General features: G+C 35.6%; 2 protein-coding genes across 4 annotated transcripts; one reads left to right on the top strand and one right to left on the bottom strand.

Moving 5' to 3' along the window:
- Positions 1 to 5,387: 5,387 nt before the first annotated feature.
- Positions 5,388 to 7,314, bottom strand: LOC109097802 (microfibril-associated glycoprotein 4-like). Its single transcript, XM_042738732.1, has 6 exons — positions 7,234 to 7,314; positions 7,071 to 7,123; positions 6,778 to 6,987; positions 6,446 to 6,542; positions 6,115 to 6,282; positions 5,388 to 5,912 (listed from the first exon to the last, which is right to left on the bottom strand). Exons 2-6 carry the CDS (start codon positions 7,086 to 7,088, stop codon positions 5,656 to 5,658), a joined length of 750 nt encoding a protein of 249 aa, XP_042594666.1. The 5' UTR covers positions 7,089 to 7,123; positions 7,234 to 7,314; the 3' UTR covers positions 5,388 to 5,655.
- A 1,424-nt stretch (positions 7,315 to 8,738) lies between these two features.
- Positions 8,739 to 15,407, top strand: LOC109066554 (ubiquitin-conjugating enzyme E2 K-like). 3 transcript variants are annotated; one of them, XM_019083583.2, is made up of 7 exons: positions 8,739 to 8,879; positions 10,003 to 10,096; positions 10,497 to 10,555; positions 11,592 to 11,674; positions 11,743 to 11,842; positions 12,728 to 12,856; positions 13,530 to 15,407. In XM_019083583.2, exons 1-7 carry the CDS (start codon positions 8,817 to 8,819, stop codon positions 13,602 to 13,604), a joined length of 603 nt encoding a protein of 200 aa, XP_018939128.1. In that variant the 5' UTR covers positions 8,739 to 8,816; the 3' UTR covers positions 13,605 to 15,407. The 3 variants fall into 3 exon arrangements, with proteins under 3 accessions (XP_018939128.1, XP_042594665.1, XP_042594664.1); XM_042738731.1 differs by lacking the exon at positions 8,739 to 8,879 and adding an exon at positions 8,998 to 9,045; XM_042738730.1 differs by lacking the exon at positions 8,739 to 8,879 and adding an exon at positions 9,070 to 9,165.

Below are 15,407 nucleotides of genomic sequence, written 5' to 3'. Positions count from 1 at the left end.
CAGTGCTACTGACACTCTTTGCTCCACTCTAACCTCTTGCTTGGACAACTTTTGCCCACTGTCGTCTAGACCAGCACGCACCACATGGCATAAATCAAGAAACTCTACCGACCTCAGTGTGTATCAGTCTCTTCTCTCTTCCTTCTCTGCAAATGTCTTCACTGCTAAAACATCATACTACCACAACAAAATTAACAACTGTTGTGATGCTCGCACACTCTTCAAAACTTTCTCTTCTCTTCTTAATCCGCCTCCACCTCCTCCTCCATCGACTCTTAAAGCTGACAACTTTGCAGTTTTCTTCACAAATAAGACAAGAACCATCAGTGACCAGTTCTCCACACCGCAGACTGAGGATAACTTCACAACGACTAATGCACACTCTCTCTCCTCCTTCTCTCCACTCTCAGAGATGGTCGTTTCCAAACTTATCCTGTCCAGTCATCCTACTACTTGTCCACTTGATCCAATCCCCACTCACCTCCTTTAAGCAATTTCTTCTTCAGTCATACCTTCACTTACTCACATTATCAACTCCTCTCTTCACTCTGGAATATTTCCCTCAGCACTTAAGCAGGCTCAGATAAGCCCACTGCTGAAGAAACCATCTCTAAATCCAGCACTTCTAGAAAACTACAGACCGGTATCCCTTCTTCCATTCATTGCAAAGATACTTGAGCGAGCTGTGTTCAACCAGCTCTCTATGTTCCTTGTGCAGAACAACCTCCTGGACAGCAACCAATCTGGCTTCAAAAGCAGCCACTTAACTGAGACTGCCCTGCTCGCAGTTACTGAAGCCCTGCGACTGGCGAGAGCAGCTTCCAAATCCTCAGTACTCATCTTGCTGGACCTGTCTGCTGCTTGTGACACCGTTAAACACCAGATTCTCCTGTCCACCCTCAGAAAGATGGGCATCTCTGGAACCGCACTCCTGTGGTTTAAGTCCTACCTTTCTGATAGATCCTTCAGGGTGTCTTGGAGGGGTTAAGTTTTAAGTCACAACAACTTGCTACTGGGGTTCCTCAAGGCTCAGTACTTGGACCACTTCTCTTCTCCATCTACATGACGTCATTAGGATCTGTCATTCAGAAGCATGGCTTTTCTTATCACTGCTACGCTGATGACACTCAACTCTACTTCTCATTCCAACCAGATGACCTGACAGTAGTTGCTCGCATTTCAGCCTGTCTGAGTGACATTTCTAGCTGGACGAATGACCATCACCTTCAGCTCAACCTTACTAAGACAAAACTGCTGGTGGTTCCAGCTAACCCATCGTTTCATCACAACTTCTCTATACAGCTCGGTTCGTCAACTATAACTCCTTCCAGGACAGCCAGAAACCTAGCAGTTGTGATGGATCATCAGTTAAGCTTCACAGACCATATTGCTACAATGACCCGGTCCTGCAGATTTGCCTTATACAACATTAGGAAGATTAGACCCTTCCTGTCAGAGCAAGCCACCCAACTTCTTGTCCAAGCTATTGTTCTCTCCAGACTGGACTATTGTAATGCTTTCCTGGCGGGCCTTCCTGCATGTACTATCAAGCCTCTGCAACTGATCCAGAATGCAGCAGCGAGGGTTGTCTTCAATGAGCCAAAAACAGCTCACGTTACTCCTCTCCTCATCAGGTTACACTGGCTACCAGTAGCCGCTCGCATCAAATTCAAGGTACTGATGCTTTGCCTACAAGACGACCACTGGCACGGCACCAACATACCTAAGCTCACTAGTTCAATCTTATGTGCCCTCCAGAAGTTTGCTCTCTGCAAGTGAACGACGCCTTGTGGTGCCATCCCAAAGAGGTTCAAAATCACTCTCACAGAGTCTTTACTCATTTTCCAAAAACATCTAAAGACTCATCTTTTTTGCCAGCACTTAACCAACTTATACAAGCTGTCTACAAAATCTCTCAAGCATATTCTTAAAAAAAAAAAAAAAAAAAAAAAACCTGGCTATGCGTTCTGTACTAGACTAACTGAGACTTGTCATGGCACTTGTATATTGTTGTTGTTCTCTTGTTGACCTGACTGCTTCTATTGTTCTCATTTGTAAGTGGCTTTGGATAAAAGCATCTGCTAAATTATTAAATGTAAGTGTAAGTTCTCTTGTTGACCTGACTGCTTCTATTGTTCTCATTTGTAAGTGGCTTTGGATAAAAGGATATAACCAATATATATATATATATATATATATATATATATATATATATATATATATATATATATATATATTAATTTTTATATTTTTTCACTAGTGGGTGCAGGACACTATAGTTCATTTATGTAAGTGAGGATAGCAAAATAAAATAAACTGTGACAAATTATACCCAGAAATTCTTCAAACAGTGGGGACCAATTTGGGACCAAAAATTATTCAGACCAAATCTGGGGAAAAAACTGAAGTTTAGGTTTGCATGAACCTGGCTGACAGCATGCCCAGGAAACTACAGACAGTCATTAAGGCTAAGGGTTACTTGATTAATTAATCCATATTGGGTTAATTAATCCATATTGCGCAAAAGGTGCGCAGAATCGTGCTCCCTGAATGCACTCTCAGTGGCTTATGATATGATTGGTTGAATGGTAAGCTCGCATCTGATTGGCTAAAGAGTACGACAGACCCACGTGGGAAGAGAGCTCTGCCAGGAAAGTCTCAAAAACACACACACACAAATCCGAGTGGATTCGTAGTAAATGACGATTTGTACATTCAGACACTCGTACATTTTAAACATTCAAAGGTTTTTGTGCACAGTTGTATATCTACGAATTGTGTTTTGCATTTGTGAAATGTATTTTATGAATATATAATTTTATTTTGCGCATGTGAATTGCTTTTTGTGAATATATATTTTTTTTCACGCACTTGAATTTTTTTTGTGTGTACGTGAATTAGGTTTCATGCATGTGAAATTGTCTATGCATGTGTGAATCATGTTTTTTGCGTGAATTATATTTGAGACTAATCTGCTTCCATAAAGGGTTTCCCGACTAAGTATTGATAGTTGTGTAAATACTGTCATACTAACAGCTGTCTGAATAATTTTTGGTTGATTGTAGTCCATTTCATACCTTTCATTCAAAGTTATCTAACATTATCAAGATGAATTTGTTCTGACACAGTTTAACTATGAGTTCTTGTCATATTTTTATTACCATCTTCTAAACTATAGAGAATAAACTGTGATAATGTGAAATGTTGAAGGTGTCTGAATAAATTTTGGTTTGAATGTATTTAATAAATTAAGTTAACCAGCTAACATTATACTCTTTTGGTTTCTGTACCCAATATTTTAAAAATGTACAAATGCAATAAAAATATCGGTATCGGTACTCGGTATCGGCAAGTACCAAAAATAAAAGTATCGGTATCGGGCGAGTACTGGAAAAAAAGTGTTGTTGTTGGTTCTCTGTATCGTAAGTTAAGTTTTATATGGGTATATGTTTTGGTTGAGTTTTGGATGCTTTGGGAAATGCATCCCTGATCTGCTGTGTTTCTGTTAAACAGACCTAACGTATTTTCAGTAGTTAATTCATGACTGAAGTTCACCTAGTGCTGCTTGGACATTAGGTCAAAATGTCAACATTTCATGACACTGGAAGAATTTCAAAACATCTATTGTGAAAAAGTGGAGTCATTGTTGTGCTTCAAATTCATCATGCCAGCAATCTAGCGATGGTAAGACTATCTTGATCATTTTTCAGCGAGTCATGGGTCAGTTGTCACAGAAGGAAAAGTTGTTGATTTCGCTTTGTCTTTTACCCGCTCAAATCCCTGGCATCTTTAGAAAACTTTAGTAATTAACATGTAAACAGCAGAGATATGGCTTATACAATACAATTTAATAATGGCAAATGAGAATTACACAAAACTGATTAAAGTAAATGCACTACTATAAAAACACTTTTACTTAATATTTACTCAGAGTTTTCCTAAACATTTGACAACTCCAAGTTCTGGTTTTTAAGGCAGTGTTTTTATTGTTGATTTTTTGTTTTATGAATCATAAGTTTTTGTTTGGTTTAGCCTATCATTTACACTACTCCGGCATTTTCGACCCTCGAAAACTGAGACTTTTGAAAACGCTGCAGACCCTGTTTAAGTTTGAAAACTCCGGGGTTGTGTTTCAGTGTAAATGGACCAAAACGGAGACTTTTGAAAACGATGGTGTTGCTGCCCACATTCGCTCAGCGTATCCTTGATGACCATGTAAACAATAACATCATTCGCATTGTTGTACCCATGTATACGTAGATTCCCCATTCGATCGCTCCAAGTTGTTTTAATTTATTCATTGTATGGTTGTGCTGCTGTGACATCTAAATTTCCCTTCAGGGATTAATAAAGTTGAAGTCAAGTCAAGTCAAGCATGTAGACGCGTCCGCGATCTAAATAATAGGGAACCTACCTATACATATCTATGGCTGTACCTGCATGATTGCGTTTAAGGTTGTGTAGTGTAAATGGAGATCGTTTCTGAAACGCAGCGGAAACACCAGTGTAGATGAGGATCGTTTTCATTCTAGTGCACTAGTGTAAATGGGACCTAAGAGTATAGTTTACTGCTTCCCAGCTAACAGGAAATGTTCTCAGAACATTCTGGCAAGGTTCCCTAAAAGTAATGAACAAACTAGTTACATTTAGGATTGATTTTAAAGTAGTTTTACTCGTTTATAAATCACTCAATGGCCTAGGACCTAAATACACTGCAGATATGTTCACTGAATATAAACCTAACAGACCACTCAGATCATAAGGATAGCCAGTTAGAAATACCAAGTTTTTAGTTATTATGCCACCCGCAGCTGGAATCAGCTTCCAGAAGAGATCAGATGTGCTAAAACATTAGCCACATTTAAATCCAGACTCAAAACTCATCTGTTTAGCTGTGCATTTATTGAATGAGCACTGTAGTGCGTCCAGACTGACTGCACTATATTTTATGTATAATAATTTTCTATTTTTAACTGATTTATATTCATTTTAAATCAATTTTTAAATCATTTTAAAAGTTTTTAAATTCCTTGTTTTATTGTTGTTGTTGTTTTCTATGATTATTTTACTTTTATGTAAAGCACTTTGAATTACCACTGTGTATGAAAGGTGCTATATAAATAAACTTGCCTTGCCTAATTATTTAAACTGGGTTTTCTGCATTTTAGAATAATCCTGGCTTGTACTCTTTTACATTATCATTGTTTTTACATAATAAACTATTTTCTTAATTTATATATGAAACCTAGTTGGTTAATAAAATACAAAGCAACCACAACAACATTTTGATAATAAACATTGTTTCAGACCAGATTTAATTCCAGCTGCTGCAGTGGGACACAGAGGTTTTGCTGGTGCAGAAGAGCATAAAGAAATGGAGTCGGGAACCCAATTTCAACACATTTTTATTTAAGAGGGCAAGGGATTTTACAGTAGTCAAATTATTTTTTATCTATATTTTTATATAAGACATTATGAGTGAAACTATTTCATATTTGAGGTTTCTTGACCTTTTGAAATATTTTTCATCACAAAAAGTCAAGGGACATGTTTGTCACCATATTTTAAGAAAGATCCACATGTATGCATAAAATGGATATGAGGATATGCGCACAAGCTGCAGTGAAGCACATATAAAGAATAGAAACCCCTGCTCTACTTCATACGTTTGATCTTCATGGTGATGGACTTCAGAGAATTATAGCTGTTCTTCCAGTGGTACCAGGTGGCTCCAGTTTCCATTACTGCACCCTCTTTCTCCCACAAATAGTGACCAGTGGGGTTTGTTCTATAACAACTGTTGTACCAAAACCCTCCTCCAAACTTTAGCAAAGCACAATTATTGCTCCAATTATCTTGGTCTTTGTCATAGGTGGAGAACTTCATTCCATTGGAATAAGATAAAGAGTCACCTACAGAAAGTAGAAACTTTCATTTTAGGCACTTTCATTTGGACATCCAAAACAAAATGACTTTTTTAAAATAAATAATATGAAATATAAAAGCATAAGTTTAAACATTATGGTTTAAAAGTCCTTTTAAAACTCCATTACTACCATTTTATTTGCTTAAATTCTTCTTTCTGAAAAATTAAACGTCTATAGTTTGTTTCACCTGCTCCTCCATTTACAAAGCCGCTCACTTGCAGTCTGTACCCATCAGCCTCAGAGCCCACAGAGAAAGACTTGTACACAGCGTAAGCCTTCTTCCCGTCAAAGTCCTCCAAATCTACTCTGAGTTTATACGGATACCTGCGCGTCAGCTGATGAACAAACTCTACACCTGTAAAAAAGCATGAAAGGAAACTGGTTTAATAGCTTTAATAACAAATATAATTTGCATTTATGCTGCAGTCTTGATTAAATGACCATGTTTTCCATGTCTTTGATTGTTTAGTCTTTTTCTGTTTGCCTTTTTGAGCCCAAAACATCACAAAAACTCTCACCCAGCCAGTGTTCGTCTTCTTTATTACCAAAACCCCATTTATAACTCCTCCACGGCCTATAGAAATTCACCTCGCCGTCCATTCGCCTTAGAATCACCTGGAACATTCAGAAATCATTCATTGCTTTCACACATCACATCATTTCACGTCATTCATCTTTTAAAAAGATTTTGATTTCAAAGACTTTTTTTCCAATATGTATAAAGAGCACAAATAAAGAACTGAGCGACTATCTGATTAATAGTTTATTAGAAATCATGGTGTCATTCACACTGGGGTTCATCTGATAATCAAATATCCTTTTGCAAGATAAAACACATTGAAATGCTTACCATCCAGGGTCCTTGGTCATTTTGTCCATCAGTCTCCATCTCACAGTAGACCTGCACCGGTCCATCTATTGTGGTGATGATGTACACACCACTGGTGCTATATCCACTCGCATAAACATCAGAGCAGTCTTTGGTACGAAGAAAATTGTATGATTTGACCTCATCAATGCCCATCAAGACGGGAAACAGAGCAGACAAACACAGCAACACCTGAGAGACACAAACTCAAGATCTGAGTCTGATGATCGACGTCTGACAAAATCACACTCACATTCTCACATACAGAAACTCACAATCATGTTTGTGATCATCGATTCAGACGTCCAGCTCAGAGGATCAGATTCACCTGAAATACAGTTCAGACAAATACAGTCACTTTATTAGAACATGAACATGCATTCTGTCATTTTCTGAAATAAGATACATCATTTTTAAAATGACCAGAATCAAACTCACCGTGTGCGCTCAGAATCTTGTGAATGTTCAGGTGACGCGTGTCTGTTTATATCTTTCTGATCATCAGGATCCTCCTCTTTATCTGACATTTACAAAAAAAAAAAAAAAAAAACTCTTTATAGGACAGTCATGGGGTTGATTCCATAAAAGGATATGTTTTTGTTAATTTGGCAACCTGTTCTATTATCATCAGAGGAATTGAAAAGGAAATTTATTTCAACATTGATTTTATCTGATTGCAACCAATGCCTCAAGAAAAAAAGTGAAAGGGCTAGTTCACCAAAAAATGAACATTTTGTCATCATTTATTTACCCTAATGTTTAACATGTATGAGTTTCTTTATTCTGTTGAACATAAAATAAGATATTTTGAAGAATGTTGGCAATTAAACAGATGTTGGTAGCCAACAGAACTGTCCCTTCAAGAAATCCCTTATTGTTCATTCATTTATAAGTAAAAGTAAAGATTTTCTTAGCTTTAGGTGTTTGCTGACTTTATGATTTGTAGACATACAAAAAAAAAAAAAAAAAAAAAAACAATCATTAACACGATGTTGGTGACTGTAATTGAACACCATTGCAGTGGCATGCTTTTGGCATAAAGTTGTGTTGAGAGAGAAACCGTTGCGCCATTATCAGACAGAGTCAGATAAGTTGCTTGAGAAAACAACAGGATGTTTGAAGTTTCTTCAGAGGTTTTGATCATCATTGTGGCAACCTGTTACCCAAGATGAAGCCTGCAGCATCATTTACCCAGCTAACAAAAATATTCTAAAAATGTTTTGCTAATTTTCCAGTTAAGTTAAAAAAACACATCTACATTTGTCTCAACATTCAAAACATCCAGTGTTTAAGATCATTAAGGAAACATTTCATTAATTTTATTTTATTTTATTTGATTTTTTTTGCAGACTTTACAGGAATGTTACTTTTGAATGTTCTATGAACATTCTGAAATAAATAGTAACATTTTTGTGAGAACCTTGTCAGAAAGTTCTGAGAATGTTTCCTGTTAGCTGGGAAGCAGTAGGACTATATACTCTTATATATAACTCCTAACTGAGTAGTATCAAACTTAAGGCCATAAAAAGTTTTAAATATGTTAAATGGTATAATAAATATCTTAATTATAATTTCAAGAGGTCTTACAGTTGGGGACGGAAAGACGAGATTAAACTTCAAAAGGCAATTATATCATTGAATAAATATGAGCGCTGCAGTTGAAGCCTTTCTTGCTGTTGCTTACTGAATTTTAAATTGTTCATAGAATTCTAGAATTTATTGAATTAATTTGTTCTATTTTATTTTATTATACATACATGCATGTATTTATTTACTTATTATTTATTTATTTTTTGAAATACATATATGTTCTAGATTAAATGTAAACACTATGCTATGGCAGTACATTGTAATTGTTGTAATGTTGTTATGGTAAATAACCTTACTGATGTAAAAAAAAAATTGAGAGAGAGAGAGAGAGAGAGAGAGAGAGAGAGAGAGAGAGAGTGTGTGTGTGTGTGTGTGTGTGTGTGTGTGTGTGTGTGTGTGTGTGTGTGTGTGTGTGTGTGTGTGTGAACAGCATGGCCAACATCGCGGTCCAGCGGATCAAACGGGAGTTTAAAGAGGTCCTTAAAAGCGAAGAGGTGCGTTTAACACCGACACACACGTGCGCGTTTCACATGACAGCTGTCAATCAATCATGCTTCATCATGATAAACACATGTGTATGTATTCACGTGAGATGAATCTGATCCAGACCGAACCCGATGCAGCTGTATGGACTCATGCATTGAGATAACGCAGTTTAATGTGTGTTTGATTCATCAGATGATCGGTTTGGGGAGTATTATGGGGTGTTTGTCCCGTCCAGGCCGAACCGCATTGCTAAACGAATCCAAATCCTCCGAACCGAGTCACATCACAGCTCTGGTCTCCAACGATAAATGTGTTTATATAATCGTTTCTCTCCGCGCTTATTGTGTTGATAAAGTGATTTAATGTGTATTCTGTGTGTCTGTGGTGTTATAAATAAAGTCCTGTGAGTGTGAATGTGATAGCCGCGTGCTAACTGGAGGCCAGCTAGCTTCATAAACACACATTTTATCACGCCTGACATTTAAACAAGTTTAGAATCACGACTGTTAATATTTGGGATAATTTATGTAGGCTGACTGGTTTGTGAACTTCTATTTAAGTTTTATCGATATTGTGGTCTGATAGCATCATGTAGCATCTAAAGAATCACGACGATGATACAATTAAGCGTTATTATGATTTGTGCGAACATGCATTTTGATTAAAATGACCTGATTAATGTTCGTACTGTAAAGAATACGTGCGATAATGTACTAATGTGTGTACTGAGTGTTTAACATTAAAACTTAAGGACAAATTAGTTGAATTTACCATCTAGATGTGTGATCCCAAAAAAGTACAATAGAGTATGTAAATACAATATTACATGATCTTTCTGTAGAATGATTTACAATATAAAACCATCTCTGTGCCACAAATACAGGAAGATTTTTTTGTTGTTGTTGTTGTTGTTGCAAGAATTGGTAGTTTAGCATTTGGGTTTGTTTTGAAGTTTGTGCTCTTGATTTTTTCATTTAAATTTCAAACTTTAACATTAACAATATGTTGGCGTTCCCAACCTTGGAAACCCAATCCAGACTTTCTAGACATTTCCTGCTCTCATTTTGGCAGAATTCTGTGGCATGAGTTTAAACATGTGAACTATATTGTTCGGACACTTTATTTTCACAGACGAGTAAAAACCAGATCAAGGTGGATTTAGTGGATGAGAACTTCACAGAACTAAAGGGAGAGATCGCAGGACCTCCAGACACGCCTTATGAAGGTCAGAGAAAAGATGTTCTGAACCGCTGACTGTGTGTTTCTGAAATCTTCTTCATTTTAATGTTATCTGGACATTAATAATGTTAGCACAACATTATTTATACTTCATTCATGGAGTGTTCTTTCCTGAAAGTTTCAGTTCTGTTTTTTAAATGTTACTATTCATTTCAGAACATTCAAAGGTAACATTCTCAGAATGTTTGTAACATTATAAAATGGAATGTTCCATTAACATTCACATAGCCAAGTAATAATGTTTGTTTTTTAAAAACTGGACAGAAATAGTGATGTTATAATTTTCTGTGAATGTTAGCAAAACGTTAGCTGGGGTATGATGTTGATTTTATATCTTGCTTTGATTTTGGCTCTACTTTAGCTTGACTTTCTGTCTTGTTTTGCAGGTGGCAGATATCAGCTAGAAATTAAAATCCCAGAGACATATCCATTTAATCCGCCAAAGGTGAGTAACGAGACGATGATGTCCTGCCGAGTCAGAACACTGGATGATCTAGTTAAACTGGGTTTGTTGCTCTGAAGCATGTGGGGCTGTATTTACATGATTTGTGATATTAGTGTAGACTAGCAGTGCAGTGTGTACACGAGGAGACTTCGTATAAACTCAGTAGCCTTCACGAGACAAAAAAGACTGGACAAGCTTTATTTTACAACATCACAGAGAAAACACTTTATGTATTATGTACATTTCACTTTAAGCCAGTATTATATTAGTATTCTTGATATACTATGACAGTTTTTAATGATATTTTGAATTAGAGTTTATTTTTATATTTTCCGTTTTCACTTTAATCTTAGTTAAATTCTTATAAGTTTTGTTGTGTTTTGTTATTTTTATGAATATTTTAAGCATATCTATATAGTTTATACATGTTTATGTATTCATTGTATTTATTTTAAGTACATCCATTTAAACTAAACAAAAATGAGGAATGTTGCCTTGTTTTTTGTTGTGTGTTTTTGTCATTTTATTAAAAAATTTTTTTTATTATTAATACGTTTTTATTTATTCATTTTAGTTTATTTGGTTTTAGTTATTTTAGGACATGAAGTAAAAATGAAAATGAGAAATGTTGCCTTGGCAGCTAGATAAAATAAAAAAAAGTTTAAATTTCTTCATATTTTATTTAATATTATTTCAGTAAAAGTTTATTTTGTTTTAAGAATCAAAATGGTTTAATGTTAATGGGTTTTTTTATGGTTTTAGTTTTACTTAACTATAATAACTTTGCTTTAAGTGACATGAATATGTTTGCACAGAAATCACTTCATATTTTTGTTTGTTTAAAAAACAAAATATGGCAACAATCTGTCTTGTTCCTAGTTTAAAATGTAGATGAATCAAAAATCATTTTGTACTCCCATTGTGACTCCCTGAATTGAAACTGAATTAATCCATGAGGTTCACTTCTATTTTTGACTAATGTGTCTTTCAAATGACAATTAAATAAATATTGCTTTTATCCACTGATGTTTTTCAGGTTCGGTTTATAACGAAGATCTGGCATCCCAACATCAGCTCAGTAACAGGCGCCATTTGTTTGGACATCCTGAAGGACCAGTGGTAAGATCTCACTGAACGCTCAGTAGAGAAGTGAACCGCAGCGAGCGCTGAAGCTGTGTGTGTTTCAGGGCGGCGGCGATGACCCTCCGAACAGTCTTACTGTCTCTACAGGCTCTTCTGGCCGCCGCTGAGCCAGATGACCCACAGGACGCTGTAGTTGCCAATCAGGTAGATGTTTTGGGCTCATGTTGGGAATGTGCAACAAAAAGTGGTGGAAAAAATTACTTTCATGTAGCATTCGGGGTCCTTAAAAAATTCTGTTTAGTTTGATCAAATTTAAGGTCATAAAAAGTCTTGCATATCTTAACAAAGGGCAGGGTATAAAGGATTTGTGATGTATTCTAATGTGATTGTTACACTCCTAAAGGCAACGATTAAATGAAAATAATGTGTGCACATTTTTAAATAAAAATGCTGTACTGATGTACTGTTGATGAATTTTGAATGTACACTACCATTCAATATAAAAATAATAAAAAATTTAAGCAGGGATGCATTAAACTGATCAGAAGCGCCAGTAAAAATCAAATAAATGCTGTTCTTTTGAAGTTTCTATTCATCTGTGAATCATGAAAAAATAAAATGTATCACGGTTTCCACAAAAATATCATGCAGCGCAAGTGTTTTCAACATTGATAATAATCAGAAATGTTTCTCGAGCAGCAGATCATCATATTAGAATGATTTCTGAAGATCATGTGACACTGAAGACTGGAGTAATGATGCTGAAAATACAGCTGCACATCACAGAAATACATTACAGTTTAACAGAGATTCACATAGAAAACAGATGTTTTACATTCTAATAATATTTTAAATTTTTACTGTATTTTTGATCAAATACTTGCAGATGAGAGACTTCGTTCAAAAACATTTTAAAAACGTTACCAACCTCAGACTTTTGAGGAGTAGTGTATATACACCACCGTAGTTTCACTCACATTCACAGGTTTTCTGCTAGAAAAACATACAATTACTTGATAAATTAAACAAGCATGTTTTGAGTCTGAATTGGTCACTTCCTCTTTTAACGTTCTTTATTTCCTGTCTGGATATAAACAGAACCCAGAGATGTTCAAACAGACGGCTGGACTCTGGTCACATGTTTACGCAGGAGCTCCCGTCTCCAGCCCAGACTACACACGCAAAATAGACAAACTCTGCGCTATGGGCTTTGATAAAGTGAGTAAACACACACACATTGATATCACATTTGTGTGGAAGCTTGTTTTACGAAAAAAAAAAAAAAAAAACATAATTGCAACATAATTTTAATCTCACAATTCGACTTTTTTTCTCCTAATTTTGAATTCACAGCTCACAACCTGTACTTTGTTTCTCAGAATTGCAAAAAAAAAGTTTGAATTGTGTGCTATAAATCGTGAAATATGAACTCACAATTGCAAGAACAAATTGGAATTGTGGGGTCAAAACAAAACAAAAAAAATCAGTTACCTTATATTTTTTTTCTGTGGTGGAAACAAAGTCGGAACTGCGAGAGGTGAACTCATAATTCTGATTAATAAAAAGTCTGAATTGTGAGAGAAAAAGTCACAAGTACCTTTATTTTTACATTTTGTGGCAGAAACAATCTTCCATATTTGTGTATATCACATTTATTGCAGTTTTTTCAAAGTTGGAAAATAATTATCACAAACTTTTCTTTCTGTAGCACTTCTTCTCCAAATATTTGTCCAAAAAGCATATGCACATGCTTCTGTGTGTGTGCTGTGATTTTATAATTTTGCACACTGTTGTGAAGGAGAGTAATTGTGATGCAGCTTATGATTTTATGACAGATGAAGTATTTCCTCCACTCAGGATCACTGACATGTGGATCTTCTCTTCTCCTCAGAACGCAGTGATAGCGGCGTTGTCCTCGAAATCCTGGGACGTGGAGACGGCGACAGAACTGTTGCTTAGTAATTGAGTCCAACCTGAGGGGCCAAAGCACCTTATCTGACACAATCCCACCCTCAAATCTCCTCCTCAGTCCACACTACCTTCATCTCTATGAATCTCTTTTCCTTTATACATCTTTTACCATTCCTCTGTTCAGAACAGTTCATCCCAAACTGAAATACCGTCATCTTTATGTTGTTCTAAACTTGTGTGACTTTATTTCTTCCACGGGAGACGCTGCTCTGTATCTGTAGAAAGTACGTTGGCTGGTGATTGGGCAGTAAAACCTCCACCCGTTTCCTTGTATAATGCAGATTGGTATGGTAGCTTGCTGGAAAAAAAAAATTCTGACTTTGTTTTTCACAGTTCTATAAACAAAAGTCAGAACTGCGAGATGTAAACTCAGAATTATTTTTTCCACCTTGCAATTCTAAGTTTATATCTCACAATTCCTCTAAATTGAGTTCCATTTTGAGTTGTATCTCATAATTCTGAGTTTATATTTCGTAATTCTGGGTTTGTATCTCATAATTCAGAGTTAATATCTAATAGTTCTGAGTTTATATCGCATAATTCTGAGTTGATATTTCATAATTTAGAGTTTGTCATGATTGTTTGTCTCAAAAATCTGAGTTTGTCTCATAATTCTGAATTTATATTTCATAATTATGAGTTTGTATGAGTTTGTAACTCCTAATTCAGAGTTTATATCTCACAGTTCTGAGTATATATTTCATAATTCTGAGTTTGTCTCAAAATTCTGAAATTGCATCTCATAATTCAGAGTTTATATCTCATTGTTCTGAGTTTATATCGCAAAATTCCAGGTTTTTGTCTCATAATTCAGAATTTATATTTCGTAATTATGAGTTTGTGTCAAAATTCTGAGTTTGTAACTCATAATTCAGAGTTTATATCTCATAGTTCTGAGTTTATATTGCATAATTCTGAGTTTGTCTAAAAATTCTGGGGTTTTATCTCGTAATTCTGAGTTTATGTTTCATAATTCAGAGTTTATATCTCAAAATTCAGAGTTTGTCATGATTGTTTGTCTCAAAAATCTGAGTTTGTCTCATAATTCTGAGTTTAAATTTCATAATTCTGAGTTTGTCATAATTCTTTGTCTTAAAATTCTTAGTTTGTATCTCAATTCTGAGTTTGTCTCATAACTCTGAGCTTATATCTCATAATTCTGACTCAGAACTGTGTGATATAAACTCAGAACTGTGAGGAAAAAGGTGAGAATTGTGAAGAGAGAAAAAAAAATCACAATTACCTTAATTTTTTATTTCATGGCAGAAATGGGCTTCCATAGGTTTGGAACAACATGAGAGAGGGAAAAATTAACATTTTCATTCATTTTTGGGTAAACTGACCATTTTTTTCCCTTTATAAATCTTGCTCTCTTTTCTTTCGTTTACTTATTTTGGTTTGGATGTGCCTTTTTTCTTTCCCTCTCATAATAATAATAATCATCATCATCATCTCCGTCAGATTGGTTCTGTAATCTGACTCTAGCCCCGCCCCCTCATGCAAACGCCCAATCAGCACTGCGGTCATTCTCCCTCCTGCACAATCATTGGCCCTTTTATCTGGATTAAAAACATTTGGATTGCATTTTCAAAACTCCAGTGTCAAACAGAATCACAATGGTTCCTTCACTCATAGATGCTAATCTCAAACAGTCAAGACTGGAAGAAAGCCACACAGAGGAGAGTTCATCTGTAAATAAAGCTATTAAAGTCTGTATAAATTTAAGCAATGTGGCAATGCCTTTATTTATTATTGCTTTGTGGAATAGTGAAATAAACACCAGTTTCATGGCTGAGCA

Source organism: Cyprinus carpio, chromosome B14, assembly GCF_018340385.1.
Source record: "Cyprinus carpio isolate SPL01 chromosome B14, ASM1834038v1, whole genome shotgun sequence".
NCBI classification, from domain to species: Eukaryota; Metazoa; Chordata; class Actinopteri; order Cypriniformes; family Cyprinidae; genus Cyprinus; species Cyprinus carpio.
This window is presented reverse-complemented; position numbering and strand designations above follow the sequence as displayed.